This window comes from Cavia porcellus, unplaced genomic scaffold (assembly GCF_034190915.1).
Source record: "Cavia porcellus strain 051 isolate PalLab524CR breed Dunkin Hartley unplaced genomic scaffold, mCavPor4.1 scaffold_15, whole genome shotgun sequence".
Classification (NCBI taxonomy): domain Eukaryota; kingdom Metazoa; phylum Chordata; class Mammalia; order Rodentia; family Caviidae; genus Cavia; species Cavia porcellus.
In genome coordinates, this window is record NW_026947498.1 from 32,830,151 (window position 1) to 32,853,414 (window position 23,264).

Genomic DNA, 23,264 nt, shown 5'->3' on the forward strand with positions numbered 1-23,264 from the left:
TCACTGCAATGGAATATTTTAGGATAATAACTGCCTAGGATTAATGTATTTTTCTGTGGAAAACCAACTTGAGAGTCAAAGCATAGATGATTGCTGAATTGTTTATTAAATGGAGGTATGACATAGTTTGAAAAAATTTAAAGAGCACAGAGACAATATAAAGATGAAGACAAAATTTTCAACTAGCTTGTTAAGGGAATATGTTGATTTATCATTTATCTTCGTTGTTACTGTTGTATTATAACATATTTCTCATATTGGTGTTCCCAAAAATTGTTACATTTTAATATTCTCAAAACTGAATTGAATAACACAAGGAAAGTATTAGTCTGCCTTTATTACTGAATAATTTTGTAAGAAATCATAATAAGCCTCAACTGTGACAACTAAATAATATTGCTCAGGAAATTGTAAAATTCTATTTTTCACGTCACCCATGTCCTATCTATATGTATTAGTTGTCTGCTTGTGGTTATCTGAACAAGAAAAAGGAGTAAATACCAATTTAAAAACAATATGTATCAGGCTGGGAATGTAGATCAGTGGTACAGCGTCAGGAGTGTGAGGCCTTGAGTTTGATAATGATAATAATATGAATATTATCAATCATCACCATAATAATAATGTGCATCATGCTTCCAAAAACTGCAGTTGTATTTTTATATAAAGCACAACAATAATAATTCTGTACTTTAGAAGAATTAGCAAAGACAGTAGGATAGTTGTGAGTATTGATGAGTCCTTTATTTGAAAATTCATTTTCTTGAACATAGTATATGGGCTATAATGAAACCTTTTAAATTTTCAAATTACAAAACCAGGAAAGAAGGTTGCTATATTAAGTAAATTATAGTTTGCTAAGAAAAATTATATCTTCTGGATTTTTTTTTTTCATCATGAAATCTACCTGCTTAAATCCCTATACCAGTAAAACACTTACACATTGAGTAGTTTTTTTTTAACATGTGCATAGTATTTCTGTAGATAAAATTTTAAATTTAATTTTATGAACTACTCTATAAGTAACAGAAACATGTTTGAATAGTACAAATACATACCTGACAGCTTATTGTATTATGCAGCGGTTAATATCAATATTTACTTCATCCATGGTTTTCATTGCAGGTGTTCCTGAGAAACCACAGATTAGTGGCTTTTCATCGCCAGTCATGGAGGGAGACTTGATGCAGCTGACGTGTAAAACATCTGGCAGCAAGCCTGCGGCTGATATAAGATGGTTCAAAAATGATAAAGAAATCAAAGGTAAGAAAGGGAAAAAGGACTGAAATACAGCAGCGAAAGCTCAAAAACTATCTCTAATCAATGTATTTAAATCATAGAATTATTTTTAGATTGAATTCAATGTGAGATAGATTTACTCATCAATATCAATTTCACTAAAATCAATTTCACTAAAATCAATTTCACTAGGTATATGAATATAATCTCTAGTGTCTTACTTTCCCTTACCTAAAAAAAAGACTAAAACAATATTATCCTTTGTAGGACACCAGGGGACAGAGTTTATATGTGAAAAAAACCAAAGCCCCCCCAAAAAAACCCTAAAAAACAGATTCTTGCTTCAAAATAGTAAGCAAGTGTCCATACTAGATATAATTATTTCAGAACTCATCCATATAATATTTAAATTATAATCAGAAAAACTACTTGAAGTATTTTTTTTAATTTGTTGATTTCTACAATTTCAAAGTTCTGAAAATAGAACAGATAAACATCAATAAATCTACTTTGAAGGAATTCCTATAGAAGAAAAATCAATTGCTTGTGTCAGTAAAAATGCAAAATAAAGTACTTCACACATCTCAATCTAAACTCATTTCTCTTTCCATTTTTTCTCTTTTTTCTCTCTTCTCCTCCTCCTCCTTCTCCTCTGTCTCCCCTCTCCTCCCCTCCTCTCCCTTTCCACTTCCCCTTCTTCCCCACCCACTCCCTTCCCTTCCTTCCCTTCCCTTCCCCTCCCCTCCTCTTCTCTTCTCTCCTCTTTTCTCATATCTTCTTTCTTCTCTCCCTTCCTTTCTCACTGTCTGTCTGTCTGTCCATCTATCTCTATATGAACATGTGTACATACATATAAACACATATTCATATTTTTGAAGGGAGAAAGTGAGTTCATATGACAAATGGCAGTATGCGTACAATTAAAATATTTTAAAACTATAAACAGATATTTTGAGTTTGATGTCACATATCTATTAACATGCAAGCATAAGAATTACTTATAGTGCCCACTAAAATAACTTTCATATTATGTGCAACATAATTTCCATTAAACGAATTTGTGTTATAATTTCTGAATATTTTAATGATGATACTAATCAGTAACAGAACAAGCATATAGAATTTTATAGATTACAGATAAATTATAGTATTATAATCTATATAAATATTTAAAAGTTTTTGTTTCAATTATTCGCTGTACATTCATTTCAAACCTAGAATATTAACAAGAATTTCACTCTAATCATTACCTTTGTGTTTGAACTATTAAGTAGGTCTCATATAAGAAACAATCTGAGACACAATCTGAACATCTTACCCTGCTAAAATAAACCTTCAGTAACTGCATAACCTGATTCTTGCATTCTGATAGGGTTCAATGACATCCATTCTAGGATACATTTGTTACAGCATTTTTGGAATTACTGAGATCTTCCCTAAATAGACCCTCCATCCTGCTTTCTGTGTTATCTTATAACAAAAATCTGTTCCGGTCACTTTTCTGGTTAAGTATTTGTGATGGAAAGCTTTAAACCGCAGGGTAAGTTTAAAATCCGCTTCTGTAGCTTAAAAGAATTCTCTAGGCAGTGATTTTTTAAATACAGAACCTGTGTAGTTTCCCATGAAAGTCTTAGTTTATGACAAAATGCGCTTTTCAAAAATGCACTAAAAGTCATCGCAACAAATTATAGTATAACATACGTGCATTCCTTTCTTAATTCTGTCATAATTAGCGACTTCTCAATTTATTTGCATTTTGTTTGTGTCCCAAGGGCTTTTCTTTCTTGTATCCTCAAGGACGTTATAAACCCTAATTTATTAAGTACTTCATTAATATTGATTGTTTTTAACATCGTAGCCTCATGAGAAATACATGCTGCACTCAAATTTGTATAAAATAACTTAAATGACTACAAATTTGGCACATGCCTTCAATTGTAAATACATTTGATCATATACTGGGAGTGAGAAGGAGAGTTTTATGTTTGCTTTTATGTAAACGTGGGAAATGTGATTCTATAAACACTATAATATCATTTGAATCATGATCATAACAAAAGTTGAGACCAAAAACATACAAAATCAACATGTGATTCTATTGTTTATTCAGGAATCATAAAGTCTCCTTTTGTGTGTGTGTGTGTGTGTGTGTGTGTGTGTGTGTGTTTCCTTTTTATTGGTACCAAGGGTCGAACTCACGACTGCCTTCTTGCAAGGCAGGTGCTTATGCTGCTGAGCTAAATCCCCAGCCCCACCACCACTTTTTTTTAAAGTTATTTTCTTTGGTGCATGGCTGTCATGGGTTGTGTTTAGACGCCCTGCATGAGACTTGGGGTGAGGGTGGATATCTAGATGCAAACTATAACAACGGCTATAGAGGGAGCATTTATTATCACTATATTTATGTAGCTTTTTCTTTATAGTAAATGCAGTGATCTGCATAGTGTGAGTTTTCATTGTGCTTGTTGTCTGTGGCTATGCTAACTGAAATTTCATATTACAGTCTTTTTGACATGTACTTTTCACTGAAAACACTGCTGTATTTCTTATCTTGCACTTTCTGATCTTTTCAGAGATGAACAGTTGATTTCTTAGTATGATTGCACTATTTATACTATAATATCACTCGACACTATGAAAAAACATATTCCCTGGTAGAAAGCAAAGGGAAATAGAGGCCAATCAAATGCAATTAAATTCAGTTCAATAAAAAATATAGTTAAAATAACTCCCATTTTCAAAATATAAAATAATCTGTATCTCAAGATACAAATTAACAAATCAAAAATCTTGACCTAATTCTAACCCTTGAGATTATTAAATAAAATGGAGAATATTTTGTAAAAAGAGAAATGTCTGTACATGTCCTCATTTAACTTCATGAGTACTTGATATTTGATTTTTGTTTTAAAGTTTCTAGGTGAACATTACTAGAAAAAATATTATTTGATCATGTTGAGAATATTGTATTTTATTCTATTTTTATTTCATCTTCTTGATTAGGAGATTTCAATCCTGAATATAAGGCAGTGGTTCTTGTACATCAATAGGTATTATTTATCATATATAGTGTTTTTGAATCATAGATTCTAAGTCTCTCACCCTAGATTTTCTGGCTGCATAAGTATGAGTTTGACCTGGTAATATGCGTTTGTAATCTTATAAGTGTGTGAATGATATTGGTGATTCCATTTGAGAATTACGTTGTTATTAAGAACAAGAAGTAAGGACTATCAATAATCTACAAAAATATTCCTCTTTTCAAGCTTTTGTCTTCTTATCTACTAAATGAGGATAGTAGTGCTTGTGGGATTTTATATGAACCAATATATTAAAAATATCAAGTACGTGGAATCACTAAATGCTTTTCAGAAATTATCTGTTTTATTATTACTAATGCAGCCAGCCAGTTGTTAATGGGAAGTCGTGTGAATCCCTAAATTCAAACTCTAAATATTAACAAATAAAACAAAATTGTCTTTCAATGCATTCATAATTTGTAGAGGGAAATGTCAATATAGGACCTCCAGGCTCAAGAATAGCATCTAGCTACAGTTTTTTATACAAAAGAAGCAGAGATGACTTTGTCTTGGAAAAATTTAAGGCGCAACTATTTATTCATCCATCCAGGCATTCAGTAAATGTCTGCTTACTGAATAAACAGCTGTCATTGAATGGAATTTATCATTGGGATTGGGGATAAAAGTAGGCAAAAGGGCCTTTTGAAGAGAGGCATTATTTACATCCATGAAGACCAAGAATATATGACTGGACTGTTAAACTTTGTGTGTGATATAGGCATGAGAGTCAAACAAGGTTGTAGGGGCCAGATATACAATGGAACAACTTTTATTTCAGATTAAGGGATTTGGAATTTTTCTGTAGGCTATGGTGAGACTTTTTAAATAAGCTTTAAACAGTAGAATGAAATGATCATAATTTCATCTAACTTTGTGGATTTTTTTTCCCTCCATGAGCTGACTCAGGCATAACTTTGTTGCCTCCGGGCAGTTCTGCATTCAAAACCACAGGTGTTTCTCTGCAGCCTTTAATCTTCTGGGTAGCAAGGAAGCTGAATTTGTGCCATTTAGTGTGAAAAAAGATGTGCACTGCCTTCTTAAATCTTTGAGCTCCCTGAGAGCTGACAGTTACATTAAATTCTTTCCTTCCATGTATAAGTTTGATAATTTGCAGTTTGAGCATTACTATTAGAAAATTTCAGGATTTTCTTTTTTCAGCTAACCAGCATTTATTTTAATATGCTAGCCCAATTCTGTGATAGACCTCAACGACCCACACATTTATACGAGTATAAACTTCCCACACATTTATATGAGTACAAACTTCCCCTTGGGTGTATGAAGGAATTGTGAATAAAAAAAATGACACGATTTCCTTGATAATGTTACTTTCTATGACAGATGGTGTCTCGCAGATGTAATTATAGATCTCTCTCGAATCTATCAAAAAAACTTGACCTACTGATATATACAGTCTTTAAAACAGATTAAGGAGTCAAAGAGACATTCTTCGCCTGATTTGCAAAGAAACAAAGGCTTGTTTTGAACTGTTTATAGGTGCTCTGTGGCAAAGAATTGTAAGTGACTGTTAGGAGCAGAAATCAGTCTCTAAGTGGCAGGTAGTGAGAAATATCATGTAGCCTCAGGTAAGTGACTTTGGTTATAGGCAGTGGATTTGAGGATAACCATGAACCTCAAATGAGAAATATAACTGCAGTCAACAGTTTGATACAATTCAGTAATTCTGAGTTGTATCAAAAAAAGCAGGCTGTTCTACCAAGATTCCTAACCCACAGAAACTATGACACAGTACATGTATTTTTCCTTCATCCATTCACCAGATACTACTTTTTATTTTCTTGCATGGAAATAACAGAAGTTTCAGTCTAGAAAGACAAAAGAATTTCCCATAGTTACACATCTGGTAGCGACTGGTTTTGAGTATTCTGAGTCTCCAAACCAGCACTTGAATTTGGAGAGATATCTAAAGACTGCAAGCATAATGAAGAGACATTTCAAGCATAAGCTAATAAAACCATGCAGTGGTAGGCAATAGTGGTATTATTTTATGAAAGGATGGATTCAAACAAAGAATAAATTTAAGGCGAATTAGTAAATGACCTGAGAGACAAAGAAAACAGCATCTAAGATTAAACAATAAAGTGCTTGAATCTTTTGAATAATGAATATTTGCTCAGTCAAAATGAGAAAGGCATTAGGAGAAATAAGATCAAACACAAATGATGCAGTTTCTTTATTAAAATATTGAGGTTGAATTCATTTATAGAATGTAAAACATTACATTTGGTAACTTTTAAAGTTTATGACTAAGAAAGATATTTGCAACAGACAAATGTCTGGCATCATTGTGGTGTGGGAAATTTTAAGGCTTAGCCTTTTAAAATAGTCATCGTCCTTCATGTATGCTTTCTGTTTCCATTAGAACTTCTCCGAGTCTTCCATCCTCTGTACCCTCATAGTTATGCCATTACTGGAGCGCTACTATTTTATGAATATTCCTTATAGACTAGTGTTACAAAATGTTTGGCCATCGAGCTCCGGTTCACTTATCTACATCTCCCTGTATGAATAGGTTTTTGCCCATGTCAGTCAAAGACACTAATTTTCAAGTGGAATAAATACAGCATAATTTTACTATAAGCTACTTAGTAACTTCTCAAGAGTTGGAAAGATAAGAGTGAATTTCTCAACAGTATGTTTCTAAAAATGGTGGCTCTTAGACCATCTGAATTAGAATCACCCCAGGTAGTACTTTAAAAAACAATTTAATATGAAGAAGAAGATTCCTGATCTCTAAGCTGAATCACTAAATCAGAATTTCCAGATGGTAGGCTTGAAAACTCTTAATACGTTTCAAGTATCTCTAATGATCTTTATGTGCTTTAAAGCTTCAAATACCCTAGGATTAAAGAGTAAGAAACAAGTTCTAATAATTATTCCAGAAAGTAAGGGAGGGAGCCCTAAACTACCAAGATTTTGACTTGATATTTAAAGTATCTTGTGAACCTCCTGTTAGAGAAATATTATGTAAAAGTGAATCAAAATGTACTTTAGTGCATTAATGTTTTGAGAATTATGATTTATTTCAAATCGATACTCCCATTCATATACTGTGTTCTTTCAATAGACTGATTTAAGGAAAGGCATTTGCATTTCCTGTTGTGGGAGTGTACATATGTATGTGCTCAGGATGCTTTTCTAGTTTTTGTCTCTTCCAATTCTTCAAGTTGTATGATTTAAAGTATAAGATGATAGAGAATCTGAAAAAGGCTTGTTAATTACATTGTTTATATTTGGATACAAGATTACATGCTTGCAACCTAAGGATACCTGAGTGTACACATTTGTTACAGAAACATAGCTATTAGCAAGGAATGTCTAGAAAATAAATTATGTAGTAAAAGGATTTACTGTTAAGAGGTAAACCTAATTATGGAAGACATTATAAATTCAAATTCATTGAGTACAGACAAAATAGAGAACTGAAATATCTTTTCTCACTAAGATATAATTTTTATCATTTATAACTATCATTCTGTTAACTATAAAAAGAGTAAAAAATCCCTAATAAAATATTGTCCTCTAGGTTTAGAATTCCCATCCCTGCCTCTTTTTGGGGCTTTGTATTTATGAATAATTGCTAGAGTATAAGCTGAGCACAAAGTGTCCAAGATAAATTCCACATATTATGCAGGATATACCTTCACAGCTTGTGAACAAACTGTTTAAGTCAGAAAAAGTGAAGACTGGTTGAAACTGACAAATGCTGCTTTTAAGCTCATTATATTACTGGAGCAGAAATAATAAACAATATTTATTATTTCTGCTGGTTGTTAAAAGAAAGTGATAACTAAGAAGAAGAAAAGAAGATTACCTAGGGACAGGCTAATCTGTCTCCTGGATTATCACAACAAATTATTAACTAATTTTCTGAGTAGCCATTTTTTCTCAAAGTTGACTATTATTATCCTTTGAAAGAAACTTCTGATGGACTGAGGATGAGAGAACAGACCTGATATTTTTAAAATTTAAAATATTATTCTATTTTGTACTTTTTATACATATTCTTTTACAAGTATTTAAATTATATTTTATATATTCATCTTCTGCAATAGACAGAGATCTCTTTCCTTCTTGAACACATAAAATTTTATTTGTAGAATTAATGAACTCCTTAGATGAAAATGGTTTCTGATTTCACTTTAAGGACTTAACTTTCTTCTTTACTAGATGCTCTCCTACAGTGAGCAAAACATTTCTGAGTAGACAAAGTAATGAATCTGGATCAAATTTATGAATTCAGAATCAAGTGCAGTATTGATGAGTCATTTAGCAAAATTAATGCAAGATTTAACTCAGTTTTGAAAAGACATTCTATTTATGGATTGTTGTCCTATAATATAGATTTTTGTCATTATTATAGAGGAAATCTCTTAATAGACACTCAAACATTAGTCCTCTAGCACCAGGTAGTGATTAATGTTGGTCTAATATTTTTAATGGAAAGTGACTATAATTCACTTTATTCTCAACATTTTTATACTAGTACATAAAAGTAACATAAAATTAATGGTATTGAGAATGGAACAGCAAAATTAGTGAAGAAGAATAAGATGAAATCAGTAGAAATTATTTATGAAGATTTTTACATTTTTCAGTGGGGAATCAAAAACTTTCCTTAGTATATGTCATCTATTAAAAGAAATCAGATGTGACCAGTTAACTAACATGTCATAAGCCACCTGTACAAAAATTGAACATTTGCTAAAAATGAGAGGAGAGGAAAGAGTCTGAGTTCGTATGTTCAAACAAATGTTTATATTGCATATAATCCTCCATAGAGAATACATATTTTTATGGTTTACATCTAGTCTCATGGCCTAATAAGTGAGGCTTTGGAAGAGTCGTTTGATCACAAGGGGACAATACTCATCAGTGGATTTGTCAACTGACATTTTGATAGCTAAATGTGAGGGGAGGGGAAGTCTAGTTGGAGGAGGTGGGTCACCATGGCTGGGACATGGACGGCTCTGTGTCCCTGCTTACTCCTTTGCTTTCATTCTCTGCTTCCTTTCTGTTATGCCATGAACAACCCTCCTTTGCCATGTCCCTCTGTCACGCTGCCCTGCCTTGGAGCCAGCTAACTATGGATTGAAACCTCTACAGAATGAAAGAAAATAAACCTAACTTCCTTAAGATTGTGGCTGTTGAGCAGTGTATCTCTGTGACATCTATCAAAACTCACATGGCTGATTCACAGAGCACTACTTATATGGGTGAATCTGTGAGATAAAACTTAAGTGAACTTGATAGAATGTGATAAAATTCTACTATCTAGATAAATTAAAAGAAATTTTAGAGTATTTGCATAATCAAAGTAATTACCCTCTTTATCAATCCTCCGTAAAACCTTCTTCCTCTCCTCAAGAAACATTAACAAATTTAAATAATATTCCTTGTTAGGTGAAACTGTTATTCTGAGTAATGATTGAGCTCCCCTTTAAGAATCAGTTAAAAAACAGAATTATGATTGGACTCCCTGGGAAAAGTGAATACGATGGGTAAATGTTTCAAATATTTAGATTGGAGATGCACGAAGGATTGCTGTCAGGCAAGAATGAAATTTGCCTCAAGAAATTGCTTTGATTCCTACTCCAGTATACATACAAAATCGGTTATTAGTGTTCAAGAGTTCTACTTTGTACGATTTGGGGTTACTAAGTTTGGTTTGTAGAATATTTGAAGAAAATAGGAAATGAAAAGCTTTGCTGGAACATTTAATAAAATGTTTTGCTGTACAACTTTGAAAACTTAACCTTAAACTCAAAAGATCAACATTCTACCAAACACAAGTTGGCTTTTAAAATCTGCTTTTAGATTGCTGAATGAGTTAGCCAGACAAATTTACTTTTGTGTCCTTTAAAAAGAAGATAGGAAATTTTCTAAAAATCTTCTAAAAATTATTTATTTTTAAGTAATGTGATCTGTACAATGGAAGCAGTTACTGGAATAGGTTCCATATGCTTTGTTCTCCAACACGGTTGCTACTAATTTTTAACAATAAAACCAAATCCTATGTAATACACAGCTTTTCTATTGCTGATTTGACACTGATGGTAGCATAAAATGACATAAATAATAGTTGTGTTAGCTATACTTTGCTTTGACAAAATTCCTGACGAAAAAATCATCATCAAGTAGGACAGATTTATGGGTTCATATTATTAAATATTTCAGTGTCTGTCATGTGGCTCTGTTATTTCTGGGTCTGTGGAAGGCAGGGCATCATGGTCAGGGAGGAATGGTGCTGTGCAGCTGCCTAGGCCACAGTGGAAAGGAAGTGACAAGAGAGAGGTGGGCCCCAGTTTCCTTGCATACCTTAAAGAGAATATCCTGGTGACTTGACCTCTGTGCACTGGGTCTTGTTCCTTAAAATTTCCATCACCTCCCAGTAAGGGCCTCAGGTTGACAAACAAGCCTTTGGCACAAGGTCTCTAGGTGACATTTCATATCCAAACCATGACATTCTACCCCTAGCTCACTCATGATTTTCTAATAAAGCAAAACTAATTGATTTCAACTCCAAGAATCCCAAAAGTCTCAGTGGTTATAGCATTTTTCAAAAGTCCAAGTTCAAAGCAAACTCTTCTTTGCTTTTATTGTAAAAACATGCAAGTAGACAAACACATTATGTATTTCCAAGTAAATAAACATATTTCCAAATAAAAAAATACACATTATATATTTCCAAGAAGCAATGAAATAGAAAAACCATTCTTACTATCCAATGGATAAGTAGAATAAAAATGATCAGACCAAACAGATAAGACAAACATGAATCCTGTGGTTTTATGCTTTATGCCCAGGACACACGATGTGTGTTCTAAAGGTCTTATAGAGCGCTACCTTTCCCTCCTTTCAGGAAAGCTAACATTGCTTTTTTCTTGAGGTGGCTGTGCTCACTGCGTACTACTGTCCTTAGGAGATGTTACAAGTATTGGCATCTCCATCTCCCTGGTACAGCATTAGCATTTATCTCACAGCTTCACACATTATTTTTTCAGGAGTTACTTACAGTAACTGATCTTTTCAACATCACTGTCCTTTAAGTTTTTTCTTTGAAATTTCAATGGGACCTCCATGATTCTATAATTATCCCACTCTTCTGTTTGCAAAACCAGCATCAGCAGATCTCAGGCAATATCTTTAAATTCATCTCTCCTAGATTTGTATTACTAGACCATTCACCTTTAGAGCTACTTTCTCACCACTTTAATGCTGGAGTTTTAGAAAGAAAGCACCAAAGTCTTCAGTAGCTAAGCCTCTTGTAGCATGACAGCAGCAGCCTCTACTTGGTGAAGCAACTGAACATGCGAAACAGATTCTGCCAAAAATATAGCCCTAGGGGGTTCTGCACACAGGGCACTCTAGGAGTCTCTTCTCAAAGCAAAATTCTCTCTCTCTCTCTCTCTCAGTCTCTCTTTCTCTTTCTTTGTCTCTCTGAGATAATATAGACAGATGGGCAGAGAGACAGACAGACGATAGATAGATAGATAGATAGATAGATAGATAGATAGATAGATATGAATAAAATAGGGAAGTTTTGCTCATTCCTGAGATATCCTGAGATGTTCTGAAGACATCTTCCTATTGTTCCAGTACAAAGTATTTTCAATAATGCTAATTTGTTTAACAGTTATACCTTTCTAGGCTGCAACTTCATAAGTACTTCCTTCAAGGCTGAACTAAAAATTGTATAGATATTTTGGTTCTTGTTTTCACTGTCCATTTTGACTGCAAATCTGGATTAAATCAGTCAAGAGTACTCATGCCTCATCCTGCATGCTCTGCCCAATTAATCTGTCACCTTTAAACTCAACCTCCCACAGGTTTTCCAGGTAATAGAGGAAATGTAAACATATCCTCTGTCAGAATAGAACAAAAATGGCCTCCAGTTAAATTCTCAGTGGAGACTTTATTTACATCTGAAACCTGATAAGCCTTTCCATTACTCTCCAAATTCCCAAGAGAATTCTGATGTTTTGAGCTCCAATCAAAATTGACCATCAGGCTTTGGTTACAGAATTCTTGAGTGTGTGTAGCTTGCTTCTCTAAACTCCCCCAAACTGCTTCAATAAATGAGTTTCAATAGTCTCTGAACTACTGAGTCAAGTACAATAACAGCACAGACTTCATTGCTAAGCACTGATTTTCTGGACTAGCTAGTTATTCATCATTGTGGCAACATATCTGAGAAGATAAACTTAAAGGAAAAAAGATTTAATTTGTGTTACATTTCAGACGGCTCTACCTCTGCTGCTTTGGATCCACTATTTCTGGGTCAAGTAAGATAGAACATCTTTTTAGGGAACATATGTTAAAGCAGAGTTGTGTACCTCATGTGAAAGCAAAGAGAAAGAGAGAAAGAAAGAGACAGAGAGAGAGAGATAGGTGAGAGAGACAGAGAAAGATAGGCAAGAGAGAGAGACAGAGAGACAGAGAGATAGGTGAGAGAGATTTATAGAGAGAGAGACAGAGTTCAGGGTGTCAGTGGCACCCTTCCCCACACACAGTAAACAGCTTCCTCCAATTACACCATACCTCCTACGACTTTTATCACTTTTGAATAATTTCATGAAAGTGGCAACCAAGTATTTATATGTAATTTTTGGGAAATTAGTTCAGATCCAGTTTATAATTATATTGATACAGATTGAGAATAAACTTCTAGATTTTTCCACTGAAATTATCATCTTATCCATTATAAACCTTTTCTACTAATTTTGACAATAAATAACAAAGTTCAATTGCCAATTAACTGTTAGTATTTGTGGTTCACATTGAAACCTTGCCGCTTTGTTTGGGGCCAGAGGACTACTTAGTGATGAATATTCACTGAAGTGTAGAGAGACTCCATGTGTAAGTCATTCCTCTCTCCTAATGTGACCTTTTAGTCTTTCAGAGGACTAGAAAGAAACTGGCTCACACTTGGTGCCTGGTTGATATAGCAGTGTACTTCGGGATCTAGGGAAAGAATTCTCTTTATAAAAGTAGAAATATCTTCTTTTTAGGTCTGTCTAAATAGCATAAAAATAACAAAAGAGAAGAGAGTAAATGAATCAAAATAGTTCCGAATATACTGCTCAGAGTGTGTTCAAACCACTATGGAGGCATGGAAACTTCCCTAGGAACTTCACTGTAGAGAATTTTCTTTCTATTACTCCAGGATAAAAGTGGTGAGAAAGTAGCTATAAAGGTGAATGGCCTAGTAATAGAAATCAGGGAAAGATAAATTTAAAGATATTCCCTGAGATCTGATGTTTCATGAAAGATTTCAATGTAAAAACAAGGTGACTCGGCTTTTTCTTAGCTAAATAACTCAAAAATTTTAAGTGTATTTATATGGGGACCATCAGCACTCATATGCTTACCTTAGCCATTCTTTTCCTACCTTAATACTTGATAGGCAAAAATCTAAAATTCTGAATATTATTAGACTGTTATTCTGTAATCTACATTTCTTAAAATAAATGATATAAAACTAAAAATGTCTAGCTTTGATACTTTAACAAAGATGTTTAGGAAAATAATTTTTGATATGCATAAGTTTTTTTCTTACGTAAATTTAAAAATATTATAGAAATTTTCTGACGTTCACACAATAGTATAAACATAATATTATGAGACAGGATATGCTAAGCACCTGTTTTAAAAAATATCAACATTTAGCCATGATTGTTTCATCTCTGCCTCTCTACAAGCTCCCCATTTCCCATTCTGTTGTATTATAATATTCTTACCTTCCTCATTCTTACACTTTCCAAGCAGCCACTGTGCTGTATCCCCAGCCCTAGTTCTTAGTCTTGAGGCAAAACTTACATATATTTAAATGAACTGATCTCAACAGTAATATTTTCACAGACAGATAAAACAGGTTTACCCATAATTTCATTTGACATAGAGCACATGTTCCTTGAGGTCTTTTTGTGTCTCCTTTCTCAGTTCCCAGTCACCTACCATTCACAAAAGTAAGTTCTTGTCTAAAAGCCTTGCTAGATGGTGCAGGATAGTGTGAAAAAAACTTTGAGGTAAAGGAAATCTACATCTAAATATTTGTTTATTTCTGGCCTCCAATTTTTTGCAAGCCTTCGTTCCTACATATTGAATAATGTATGTTGTTTGTTTTTAAAACTATAAAAAACAAATAGATGGGTCAGGAGCTTGGCTCAGTGGTATAAGTGGCTATTTATCAAACGCTAGGTAGTGAGTTTGATCCCTGGTGCCAAAAAAAAATAAAATAAAAAATAAAAAAAATAAAAATAAAAAGATTAAAAAAAGGAAGGTAAAAATAAAAATAAAAACAAGAGTAGAGAGACAATTTTTAAAAAGAGAGAAAGGCAGATAAATTAAGTTTCACCAGGACTTGGGCACTTTTGGTTATTCCTCTGGGTCCAATATGTGTAATGTATTCTTGAGCCTCCAAATGTGGTCTGTGTGCCAGGAGAAGACCCTCATTCACATATGCCAGCCTTTGGAATGAGAATCTGTATCAGAAGCAGAGCAGAGGTTGACCATGCACAGTGCATTTTGATACAGCCTATGCTTGGTGACAACAAGGCAAAAGGGGAAAAGGAATCCTACTGCAATGTAGAAAATGAAACAAGAAAACACATGGAATCAACAAATATAGTTTTCAAAACAAAGAGGAACTTTATCTGCTCTAAAGCTCGGTGAAAAATGTTAATTGTAAAAAAAAATGAAATAGAGAAAAATTTGAAGCACTGTTTGTGTTTGAGGAAGGAGGTCAGAATCAAATATGGGAAAAGATTATGACTGATACTTCTCAATGATTTTTTCTGTTCATTTTAAGGTGCCTAATAACCTTCCAAGCTGTCACATAAGCCTATTAGAGAAAATAAATTATGCTTCTGTTTATTTTATTTGAATGATGCTCATCAAAATTTTATATTGTATACTTATTGCCATCAAATTTTATGTGCCCATTAATATTATATAAATGATACTTTGCAAAGAAAACAGCAAAAGAAGCACATGTGTAAGTTATTAAATCTAGCTGTCATTAAAATTAAAGAATTATCAGCAATATTTTGAAATAATTTTTGTGTTGCGTGAAATAACTATCAAGATATCTAATCATTTTATTTTTACTCTAGGATTGCTTAGAGCAAGGAGACAGTAAACAATCTGCATGAATTTATGGGAAGGAAAATAAAATATAAAAACAAGACAAGATTTTGGCATAAATCTTTGAGACATTAAACAAGTCATAATTTTTAATATCAGTATTATAAACAAATCCAAAATATTCTAAAATTATTAGACCTAAAATAATCCCAAAACATTTATTCCAAAAGGGCGTGATGACAAAGCTCTGTAATCCCAGCCCTCAGGAAATTGAGGCGGGAGGGTTGCTGTGAGTTACAGACCAGCCTGGGCTACAAAGTGAATTTGAGGCCAGCCTGAATTATGTAGTAAAACTAGATCTCAAAAAGCCAAAAAAAAAAAAAAAAAAAAAAAAAAAAAAAAAAAAAAAAAAAAGAATCCATACCATATTTTTTCAAACTTTTTCTTAACTGAAATTGTAACATTTTCAAATGCCCAAATCTCAGTCACTTCACTAAAAATGAGATGTTATAAAAGTTGCTTGTTTAAAAAATATTTTGCATAGAATTCCATATACTGTGTGATAATTTACATTAAAATGGAAAATTGTTTGGTCCATTTTCTTATCTACGTGTTAGGAACTTTTACTATCTCAAATTATTTAAAAATCACACCTAATTAGATAAATTTGTAGTAGTTGTCTAGTTTCATCTTTTCCTAAGATTTATTTTATATTGTTTTTACAGTTAATCAATAAAATAAAGTTATACTTCTCTTGAAATAACACAAGTCAATGAAACACACTTAAATCACTCATCAAATACATGTAAATCATTTTTGTTTTAAATTAAAAATCATTGAGGAAAACAGAAAAAATGAAGAAACTGAACTTAGATAAGTTATTTGAATGATACATTTTAATATTTTGAAAATACATTGTTATATTTAACATAAAATATTTTATGCATTTTATTTGAGAGAATTCATTTCCTGAAAGACATTTGTTGTTTAATATTGAATGACGGTGAAAAAAGAGAAAAAATAAGAAATCTCAACACATTTTCCTTTCAACCACGTATAAAATCTTATTATAATGAAATCTTAAACTTAGCGTATCATTTAGATTTCTAATCCGTTAAAATTGTCTTATCAGCTTCTTCGACTGGAGACACTTCAAATTAAACAGGAATATTATTAAACTTCTTTTTTCACACAGAATGACTAATGCCTAAGTGCACCATTTAACAATAAATCTGGCTTATGTACAGTAAGTTTAAAATCAGTTAGTGAATTCACATCTTGAAGACAGTTTTTTCATTTATGCTGAAATGGATTCTTCAGCTAAGTGAATATTAATCGCCCTGTAAATTTCACTGCAAATATTTATCTAAATATTCAGAATACTTAGATGACTGTTCTGTATTTTTAACCAGATAGAACAATATTGCTATCTTAAGTATGTTTTTTTTTTCATTTTTGTTACCTTGTGTTATTCATTTTAAGGCCAAAGCATGAATACATGTATTTTCTTTAAGACATAGCCACATAGTTAAAAATTTATTCTTCTCAATTTTGCTTGTGGATAAGAGAAGTAAATGTATCTTCTGATAACATTTAAATCTAATAGAAAATGGGGGACTATTTTTAAATTGGTCTGCACTTTTTTGAAATGAAATCAAAACTATTATTTTATACCTAATCATAATTTAGCATTGAGACCAAATAAATTAAAATTACAGATATGCACTATGTTTTTGTTTTATTTCTGTAGTTCACCCTTAAAATTTGTTTTGAAGTGGTTGCATAATTTTGATCTAACTGAAATGAATTAAATGTCAAAGGAACAGGTGCTCCTTATTTAAAAATCAACAGTGATGGAGAGAAAATATTTTGGTGTTTTGAGTACTTTATGTTTTCCGAAGCATCATAAAATTTTAATACTCATTTTATTTTCAGATGTAAAATATTTGAAAGAAGAAGATGCCAATCGTAAGACATTCACTGTAAGCAGCACCCTGGATTTTCGAGTGGACCGCAGTGATGATGGAGTGGCTGTCATCTGCAGAGTAGACCATGAATCCCTCAACGCCACCCCTCAGGTAGCCATGCAGGTGCTAGAAATACACTGTAAGTAAATATTCTTCCTCCTCCTGTACCTCAGCATCAAATCTCATCTACATGTAAAATCAACTCAACATTACCCGAAATTACAGCTGATGCACAGCAAAATCTACCCTCATTGATATCAATCATGTTCCAGGAAAATTGGTCCTTGTCTGAGTGTCATCCTTGACAATGAAAGAAAATAAAAGAGATCCCATAAGCTTAAAATTACTAATTAAATTCAAAATTGTAGCTTGATGTATGTGTGTGCTCAGAGATGGGAGAAAGCAGTGTGATTATATTAAAACAACTTTGTTCAATGTTAACTTGGTTTCTCAGTTATACTTTTAGAAGTGGAATAATTTTAAACTTCTTTAAAAAATATTACAAGTCTGTCTGAATGCAGGGGCGTATTCCTTTTGCTCATTTTTATTATTTACCATTGATAATTACAACATTGATTTTGTGACTTCGGTGAATGGTCTAGGATCATAATCACACACAGCCAGTGAGTAGCTGTCGGAGGACAGTTACTGTCCTTAGTCACAAGTTACAGGTGACAATATGGAGATTTGGGAGATTCAGTCACACAGCTATCAAGGAGTAGACTTGCAATCTGACATTTTTTAAGTATTGAGAAAAGCTCCAGTGATATTATGGAGTACTTAGGAATATTTACCAAAATGAAACAAAAAGAATTGAAATGTGCAACATAATTTAGATAAGAATGGAAGGTAAGAAGTTATATCTTTTGAATTGTTTGTTTGATTTTCCAGAGAATGAGGTTTTTGGTTGCTTTTGCTGTCTTTGAAGAAATTACAGCTTTCAGTTAGAATTCATCACAAAATTATACTCAATCCCATGATTGAATTACATTCCATTCTATAGAATTACATTCAGTGCTAGATTTTCAAAACTTTTTTTCTAACATATCTGATGCATCTCACGGACCCTTATTTATTTAGAAAAAAACAATATTGAGTAATTACGTCACAGTTGGTATTGTTTTAGATATTGAAGTTGCAGAGAGGACCAAAAAGAACAATAAAATAATTTAAAATCCCGAATTTCACTACTGAAAACACAGCAAATTCTATGTGTTTTACACTATCGATTTGACAGCTGAGTTACAAAAAAAAAAAAAGATAAATAAATAAGTATAAACTATATATATATATATATATATATATATATATATATATATATAGCTTAGTTTATCTCAATAAGTACCATACCAACACATAAATAAATAAATAAGCCAGACCAGGTGACAAGTAGATGAACACTGGGGAAGGGGCAGTAAAGTGTGGACCTATGATGTGAGTGTGCGTGTGTGTGTGTGTGTGTGTGTGTGTGTCTGTCTGTCTGTGTAACAGAGGAAAGGACTGTATGGAGGTACAGAGTTAGGAGCATGTATATTATTATTTATTTCTAGGAACATCAAGAGTATAAACAAAACTAAAATAGAATGAACTTAAAAAATACCGAGAACATTAGGAGAAAAACGGGAGAAAGACATACGAAGAAGACTGATAGTAAAGAAATTTTCATGACAAAACTCACTTTAATAACAATATATCCATTGCTTTTAAAGGACTTATTAAGTATTGATTTTATTTTAATTTTAAATTGCATTTTGTTGTATTATATTAGTTTTAATAAATTTTCTCTTATTTTGAAGCAAAGTCAGAAATAGTATAGATTAAAGCCCAAGTGGAGATTGTGTCCCAATTTCAACATTTACTTATATGAAAACCTAGGAGAAATTACTTAAATTTTGAGCCGAGACTAAAAAAATAGAGAATTACTTCCTCTGTGGATTTGACTGTAAGCTAGTAAAGTGACAATTTAAGTCGTTAGAGATATTTAATAGAATAGATATCAGTTACCTTCCCTTTCTACTTCATATTGTATCAGTGGATCAAAGTATAGAATATTATATATTTAGAAAAGACTCCAATTATCAGTGTTATAAATTAACATTTTATATACATAACCAAGTAAGACTGTTAAAGTAATATTCTTTTTGATTTATTTATTGATTGATTTATACTAGGAAATAAACTGAGGCCCTTCTAACTGAGTTACATTCCTAGCCCATTTTATGTTTTTTTTTTTTTTTTTTTTTTTTTTTTGAGAGAGGACCTCACATAGCTAGCAATTTGCCTAAGCTAAGATGAAATGTGTGAAGCTCTTCCCTCAGTTTCCACAATCCTGGAATCAGAAGAGGATGGCATCACATCTGGCTTGTATATCTTATTTAACTGTAAATTCTAACCTATCATAAAAAGTGATAAAAATCAAGTAAAATGTATTTAAAACCATTCCTATGTCAAGATTTTGAAGATAGTGAAAGAACATTACATTTATTTAATTTTTGTGGGAAATGCAAATATATTAGGTGAATGCATTTGGTGAAAATGGAAATAACTAATAGATATAGGATTTTACTTATTCTGAATATTCTAAAGGGGCTTTATTAGGTGATGTCAGGATTAGGATTCCTATGGTGGGTGTACTAGTAATTTGCCTGGAAATCAGAAGCTTTAAAGTAGGAAAAATATTTGTCATGATACAGATGTACTAGTTAAATTGGCTACATTTTGAAGTGGTTAAGTTTCTGAGTATCTTTTCTCATCTTCAGCCATGGCTTTTTATTTATTTAACTACTATTTATGTTATGAAATTTTTCATATATGTTGAGAAAATTTCAGCCTAGCTGTTAAGTGGCTTGTGTTTACTGCCAAAGTCATTTTCACTCTCTTGAGAATCTAAAATTGTACTATATTCACTTCTACATTTTTAGCTGTGCATTATATTGCTTAATTTTAAATAAAGTTTATATTAAAAACATTTAGACTTGTAATAGCTGAGTAGCTAAAAACTGCATCTCATTCTGTCATGGTTTGATATGCCAGTGGCCAGAAGGCAGAAAGTAGATCTGTTTAGATTATTTTTCCTAGCAACATTTCATCATTAAAGTTTATGAGTTAATTAAAAATAACTGATGATAATGCTAAATGTTCCATTAAGTATATAGAGCACTCCACAGAGATGAAATAAGTGGAGTGTGGGCAGAGGTCACATAGTGACAATCAATAGTGAAATTAGAGAAAATTGAACAAATGTATATGTACCTTGTGAACAGCTGATAGATAACTCAGTGTTTATTCCAGAGGATGGTTAAGCTGACATAAGTTTAAATGCGTAACATAGATGAGGTAAATATGTCTGTAGTTTCAAGTGGGGGAAGGTAGAAAATAGATTTGGAGATGCACTTACAGACTATAAATTTAGGATTTTCCAATTGGTTTATAATATTGCTACCATAAATGACCTGAAAGATTGTCTCAAATGGACAAACATTTTGCATTTTGATTCTTGTGCTTTACCTCAGAGGAAATACATTTCTGTGGTTGGTGAAAAGAGAAAATACCATTACAATAATGGGAACCATCATAGCAACCCTTGAAATAAAAATCTGTGGTGTTATAAAAAGCCATATTTGATGAGCAATATGAAATAAAAGAGTAAGTTTTGTGTGCTGATGCAGAACTATAATCCTTGGATTCTGCAGGTCCAAGGCAAGAAGATTTTATTATTGAGTGAGTCTTGGAAATTTTGCAAGATCTAGTTTACTCATAAAAGGGGTTGAGCTAGAGTTCCTAGTCAAACTAAAGCAAAACAAAATTAAGTAAAGCAAAGCAAAGCAAAATGAAGCAAAGCAAAACAAAACATAAATAAATAAATAAATATTAAAAAGAAAAAGAATCAGTAGGATAAAGTATATTACAGCTAATTGTTTTAAATGTTCCTTTATGATACACACAGTATTTAAAGAGTTAGACTGTAAAATACACAGCACGCAGGAAAAAAAGAAAAAAAAAAAACTAAGTTCATTTTTAATATATGACACTGACAAAAAGTACAGTAAAAAAGCACTTATTGAAAGTGAAAAATACATCAGACAGACCCAAAAACTATCTCTGAGAAACCTAAGAATCTCTGATGACTGCAGGAATGGGGAGTTTGTGCCTACTGACCCACAATCATTCAGGAACCTTTGGTTATGACAACAGGGATTGGACATCTTAGCCCAGCGAACCACAGTCATCCAAGAACCGTCAGTGAGGCCTATGAGCTCTGGAAATCTACTCCCATTGACCATATCCCCCTCAACCACCCAGGAATCATCTCTTAAGCCTGCAGGGACTGAGAATCTGTCCAGCAAACTGCAGTCATCTGGGAACCCATAATGAGGCATGCAGGACTGGAACCTGGTCCCAGTTACTCAATTCCAGTTACTCACCCACAACTAGGAACCATATATAAGGCTCACAGGGACTAGGAAATCGCACCCAATGAGCCATCCACCCCCAGAAATCATCTGAAGCCCACAAGCCTAGAATTTTGGCCCAGAGACCCAATCCATCAGCAATTCTCAGTAAGGCCTACTGCCAGGTGGGTTGCCAGTGCATGAAGCCACTAGGACTTGACAGTTTACTGATTTGGAGGAACACAGAGAAATGCCAAAATGAAAGAACAAATGCAACTTCAAATTCCCGCCCATTCAGATCATGTGCAGGAGATCTAGACATAGATGTAATTGGATATTGCATATGTCAAATTTCTGAAATGATACCAATAAAAATAAAGAAACAACACCAGAAAGCTTTAAAGGAAATGAGATAAAGAAAAATCTGTCAGGTAAAAATAGAAATGATAACCATAATAAAAGAGTGAGTGAATATATCCAAAGAAGATATAGATTTTTAAAAATAGAGGAACATAGGAAAGTGATGGAAATCTTGAATGAACAATACAGGAACAGTTTAAATATATGAAACAGACTCATTGACATATCTAGGAAATCAAAAATTCCACTGGAAGCTGGCAAAACTTCATAAATAACATTGAAGTCAGACTCTGAGAACTTGAAGACAGGGATATGGCTAATAATCATGAAAGGGAAAATCTCTTAAAAATAACAAGAAATTAGAAAATAGCAATGCAACAGCTGCAAGATGATGCAAAGAGAAACAATATTAGATGATAGGTGTCAAAGAAAGAAAAAGACAGCACAAATGACTTAAAAAGACTATTTGTAGAGGAAATGTCAGAAACTTTCCCAAACATGGGGAAGAACCTGACATACAGATAAACAAGGGATACAGTATTCATTATACATAACCAAAATAAATCTACCCCTCCACAAGTAATAAACAAGATCCCTTAAGAACAGAATATTAAAGGCTGCTAGAAAAAATAACAGATCTCCTAATAAGGAAAGCCCATCAGAGTCACAGCAGACTTCTCAACATAACCATAAAGTCAAGAAGAACATGAAGTATGTCAAGCCCTGAAAGAAAACAATTTCCAACTCAGATTGATGTACCCTACAAAAATGTCTTTCAAAATCTGCGGAAAACTGAGATACTTCATGACCAAGAATAACTGAAGAACTTCATGACCATCCAAAAAGGCCTACAAAGAATACTGATAGACATTCTAGAAAGAGAGAAAAATGACCACAATTCCAAAAACAACAACAGAAAGTAAATAAAAATAAGGAAACACAATGAAAGAGAGGAGAATAGCAGGTACCCAACAGCAGAAAGGTAATGTGATAAAGATAAGCCAGTATATATTAGCTACAACCATTAATGTAAATGGCCTCAATTCATCAAACAAAAGAAACAGCCCAAGAGAGGATCAAAAAAATAAAATGCAACAGTATGCTGCATACAAGAAATACAT

General features: G+C 32.8%; 1 protein-coding gene across 3 annotated transcripts in view; it reads left to right on the plus strand.

Moving 5' to 3' along the window:
• Nucleotides 1-23,264, plus strand: part of Cadm2 (cell adhesion molecule 2) — a 980,415-nt gene that overhangs the window by 830,739 nt on the left and 126,412 nt on the right. For all 3 annotated transcript variants that reach the window (XM_063224759.1, XM_063224757.1, XM_063224758.1), the window contains 2 exons: nt 1,126-1,263; nt 17,361-17,531. In XM_063224759.1, the coding sequence (XP_063080829.1) occupies nt 1,126-1,263; nt 17,361-17,531 (309 nt within the window). The remainder of the gene's footprint in view (nt 1-1,125; nt 1,264-17,360; nt 17,532-23,264) is intronic.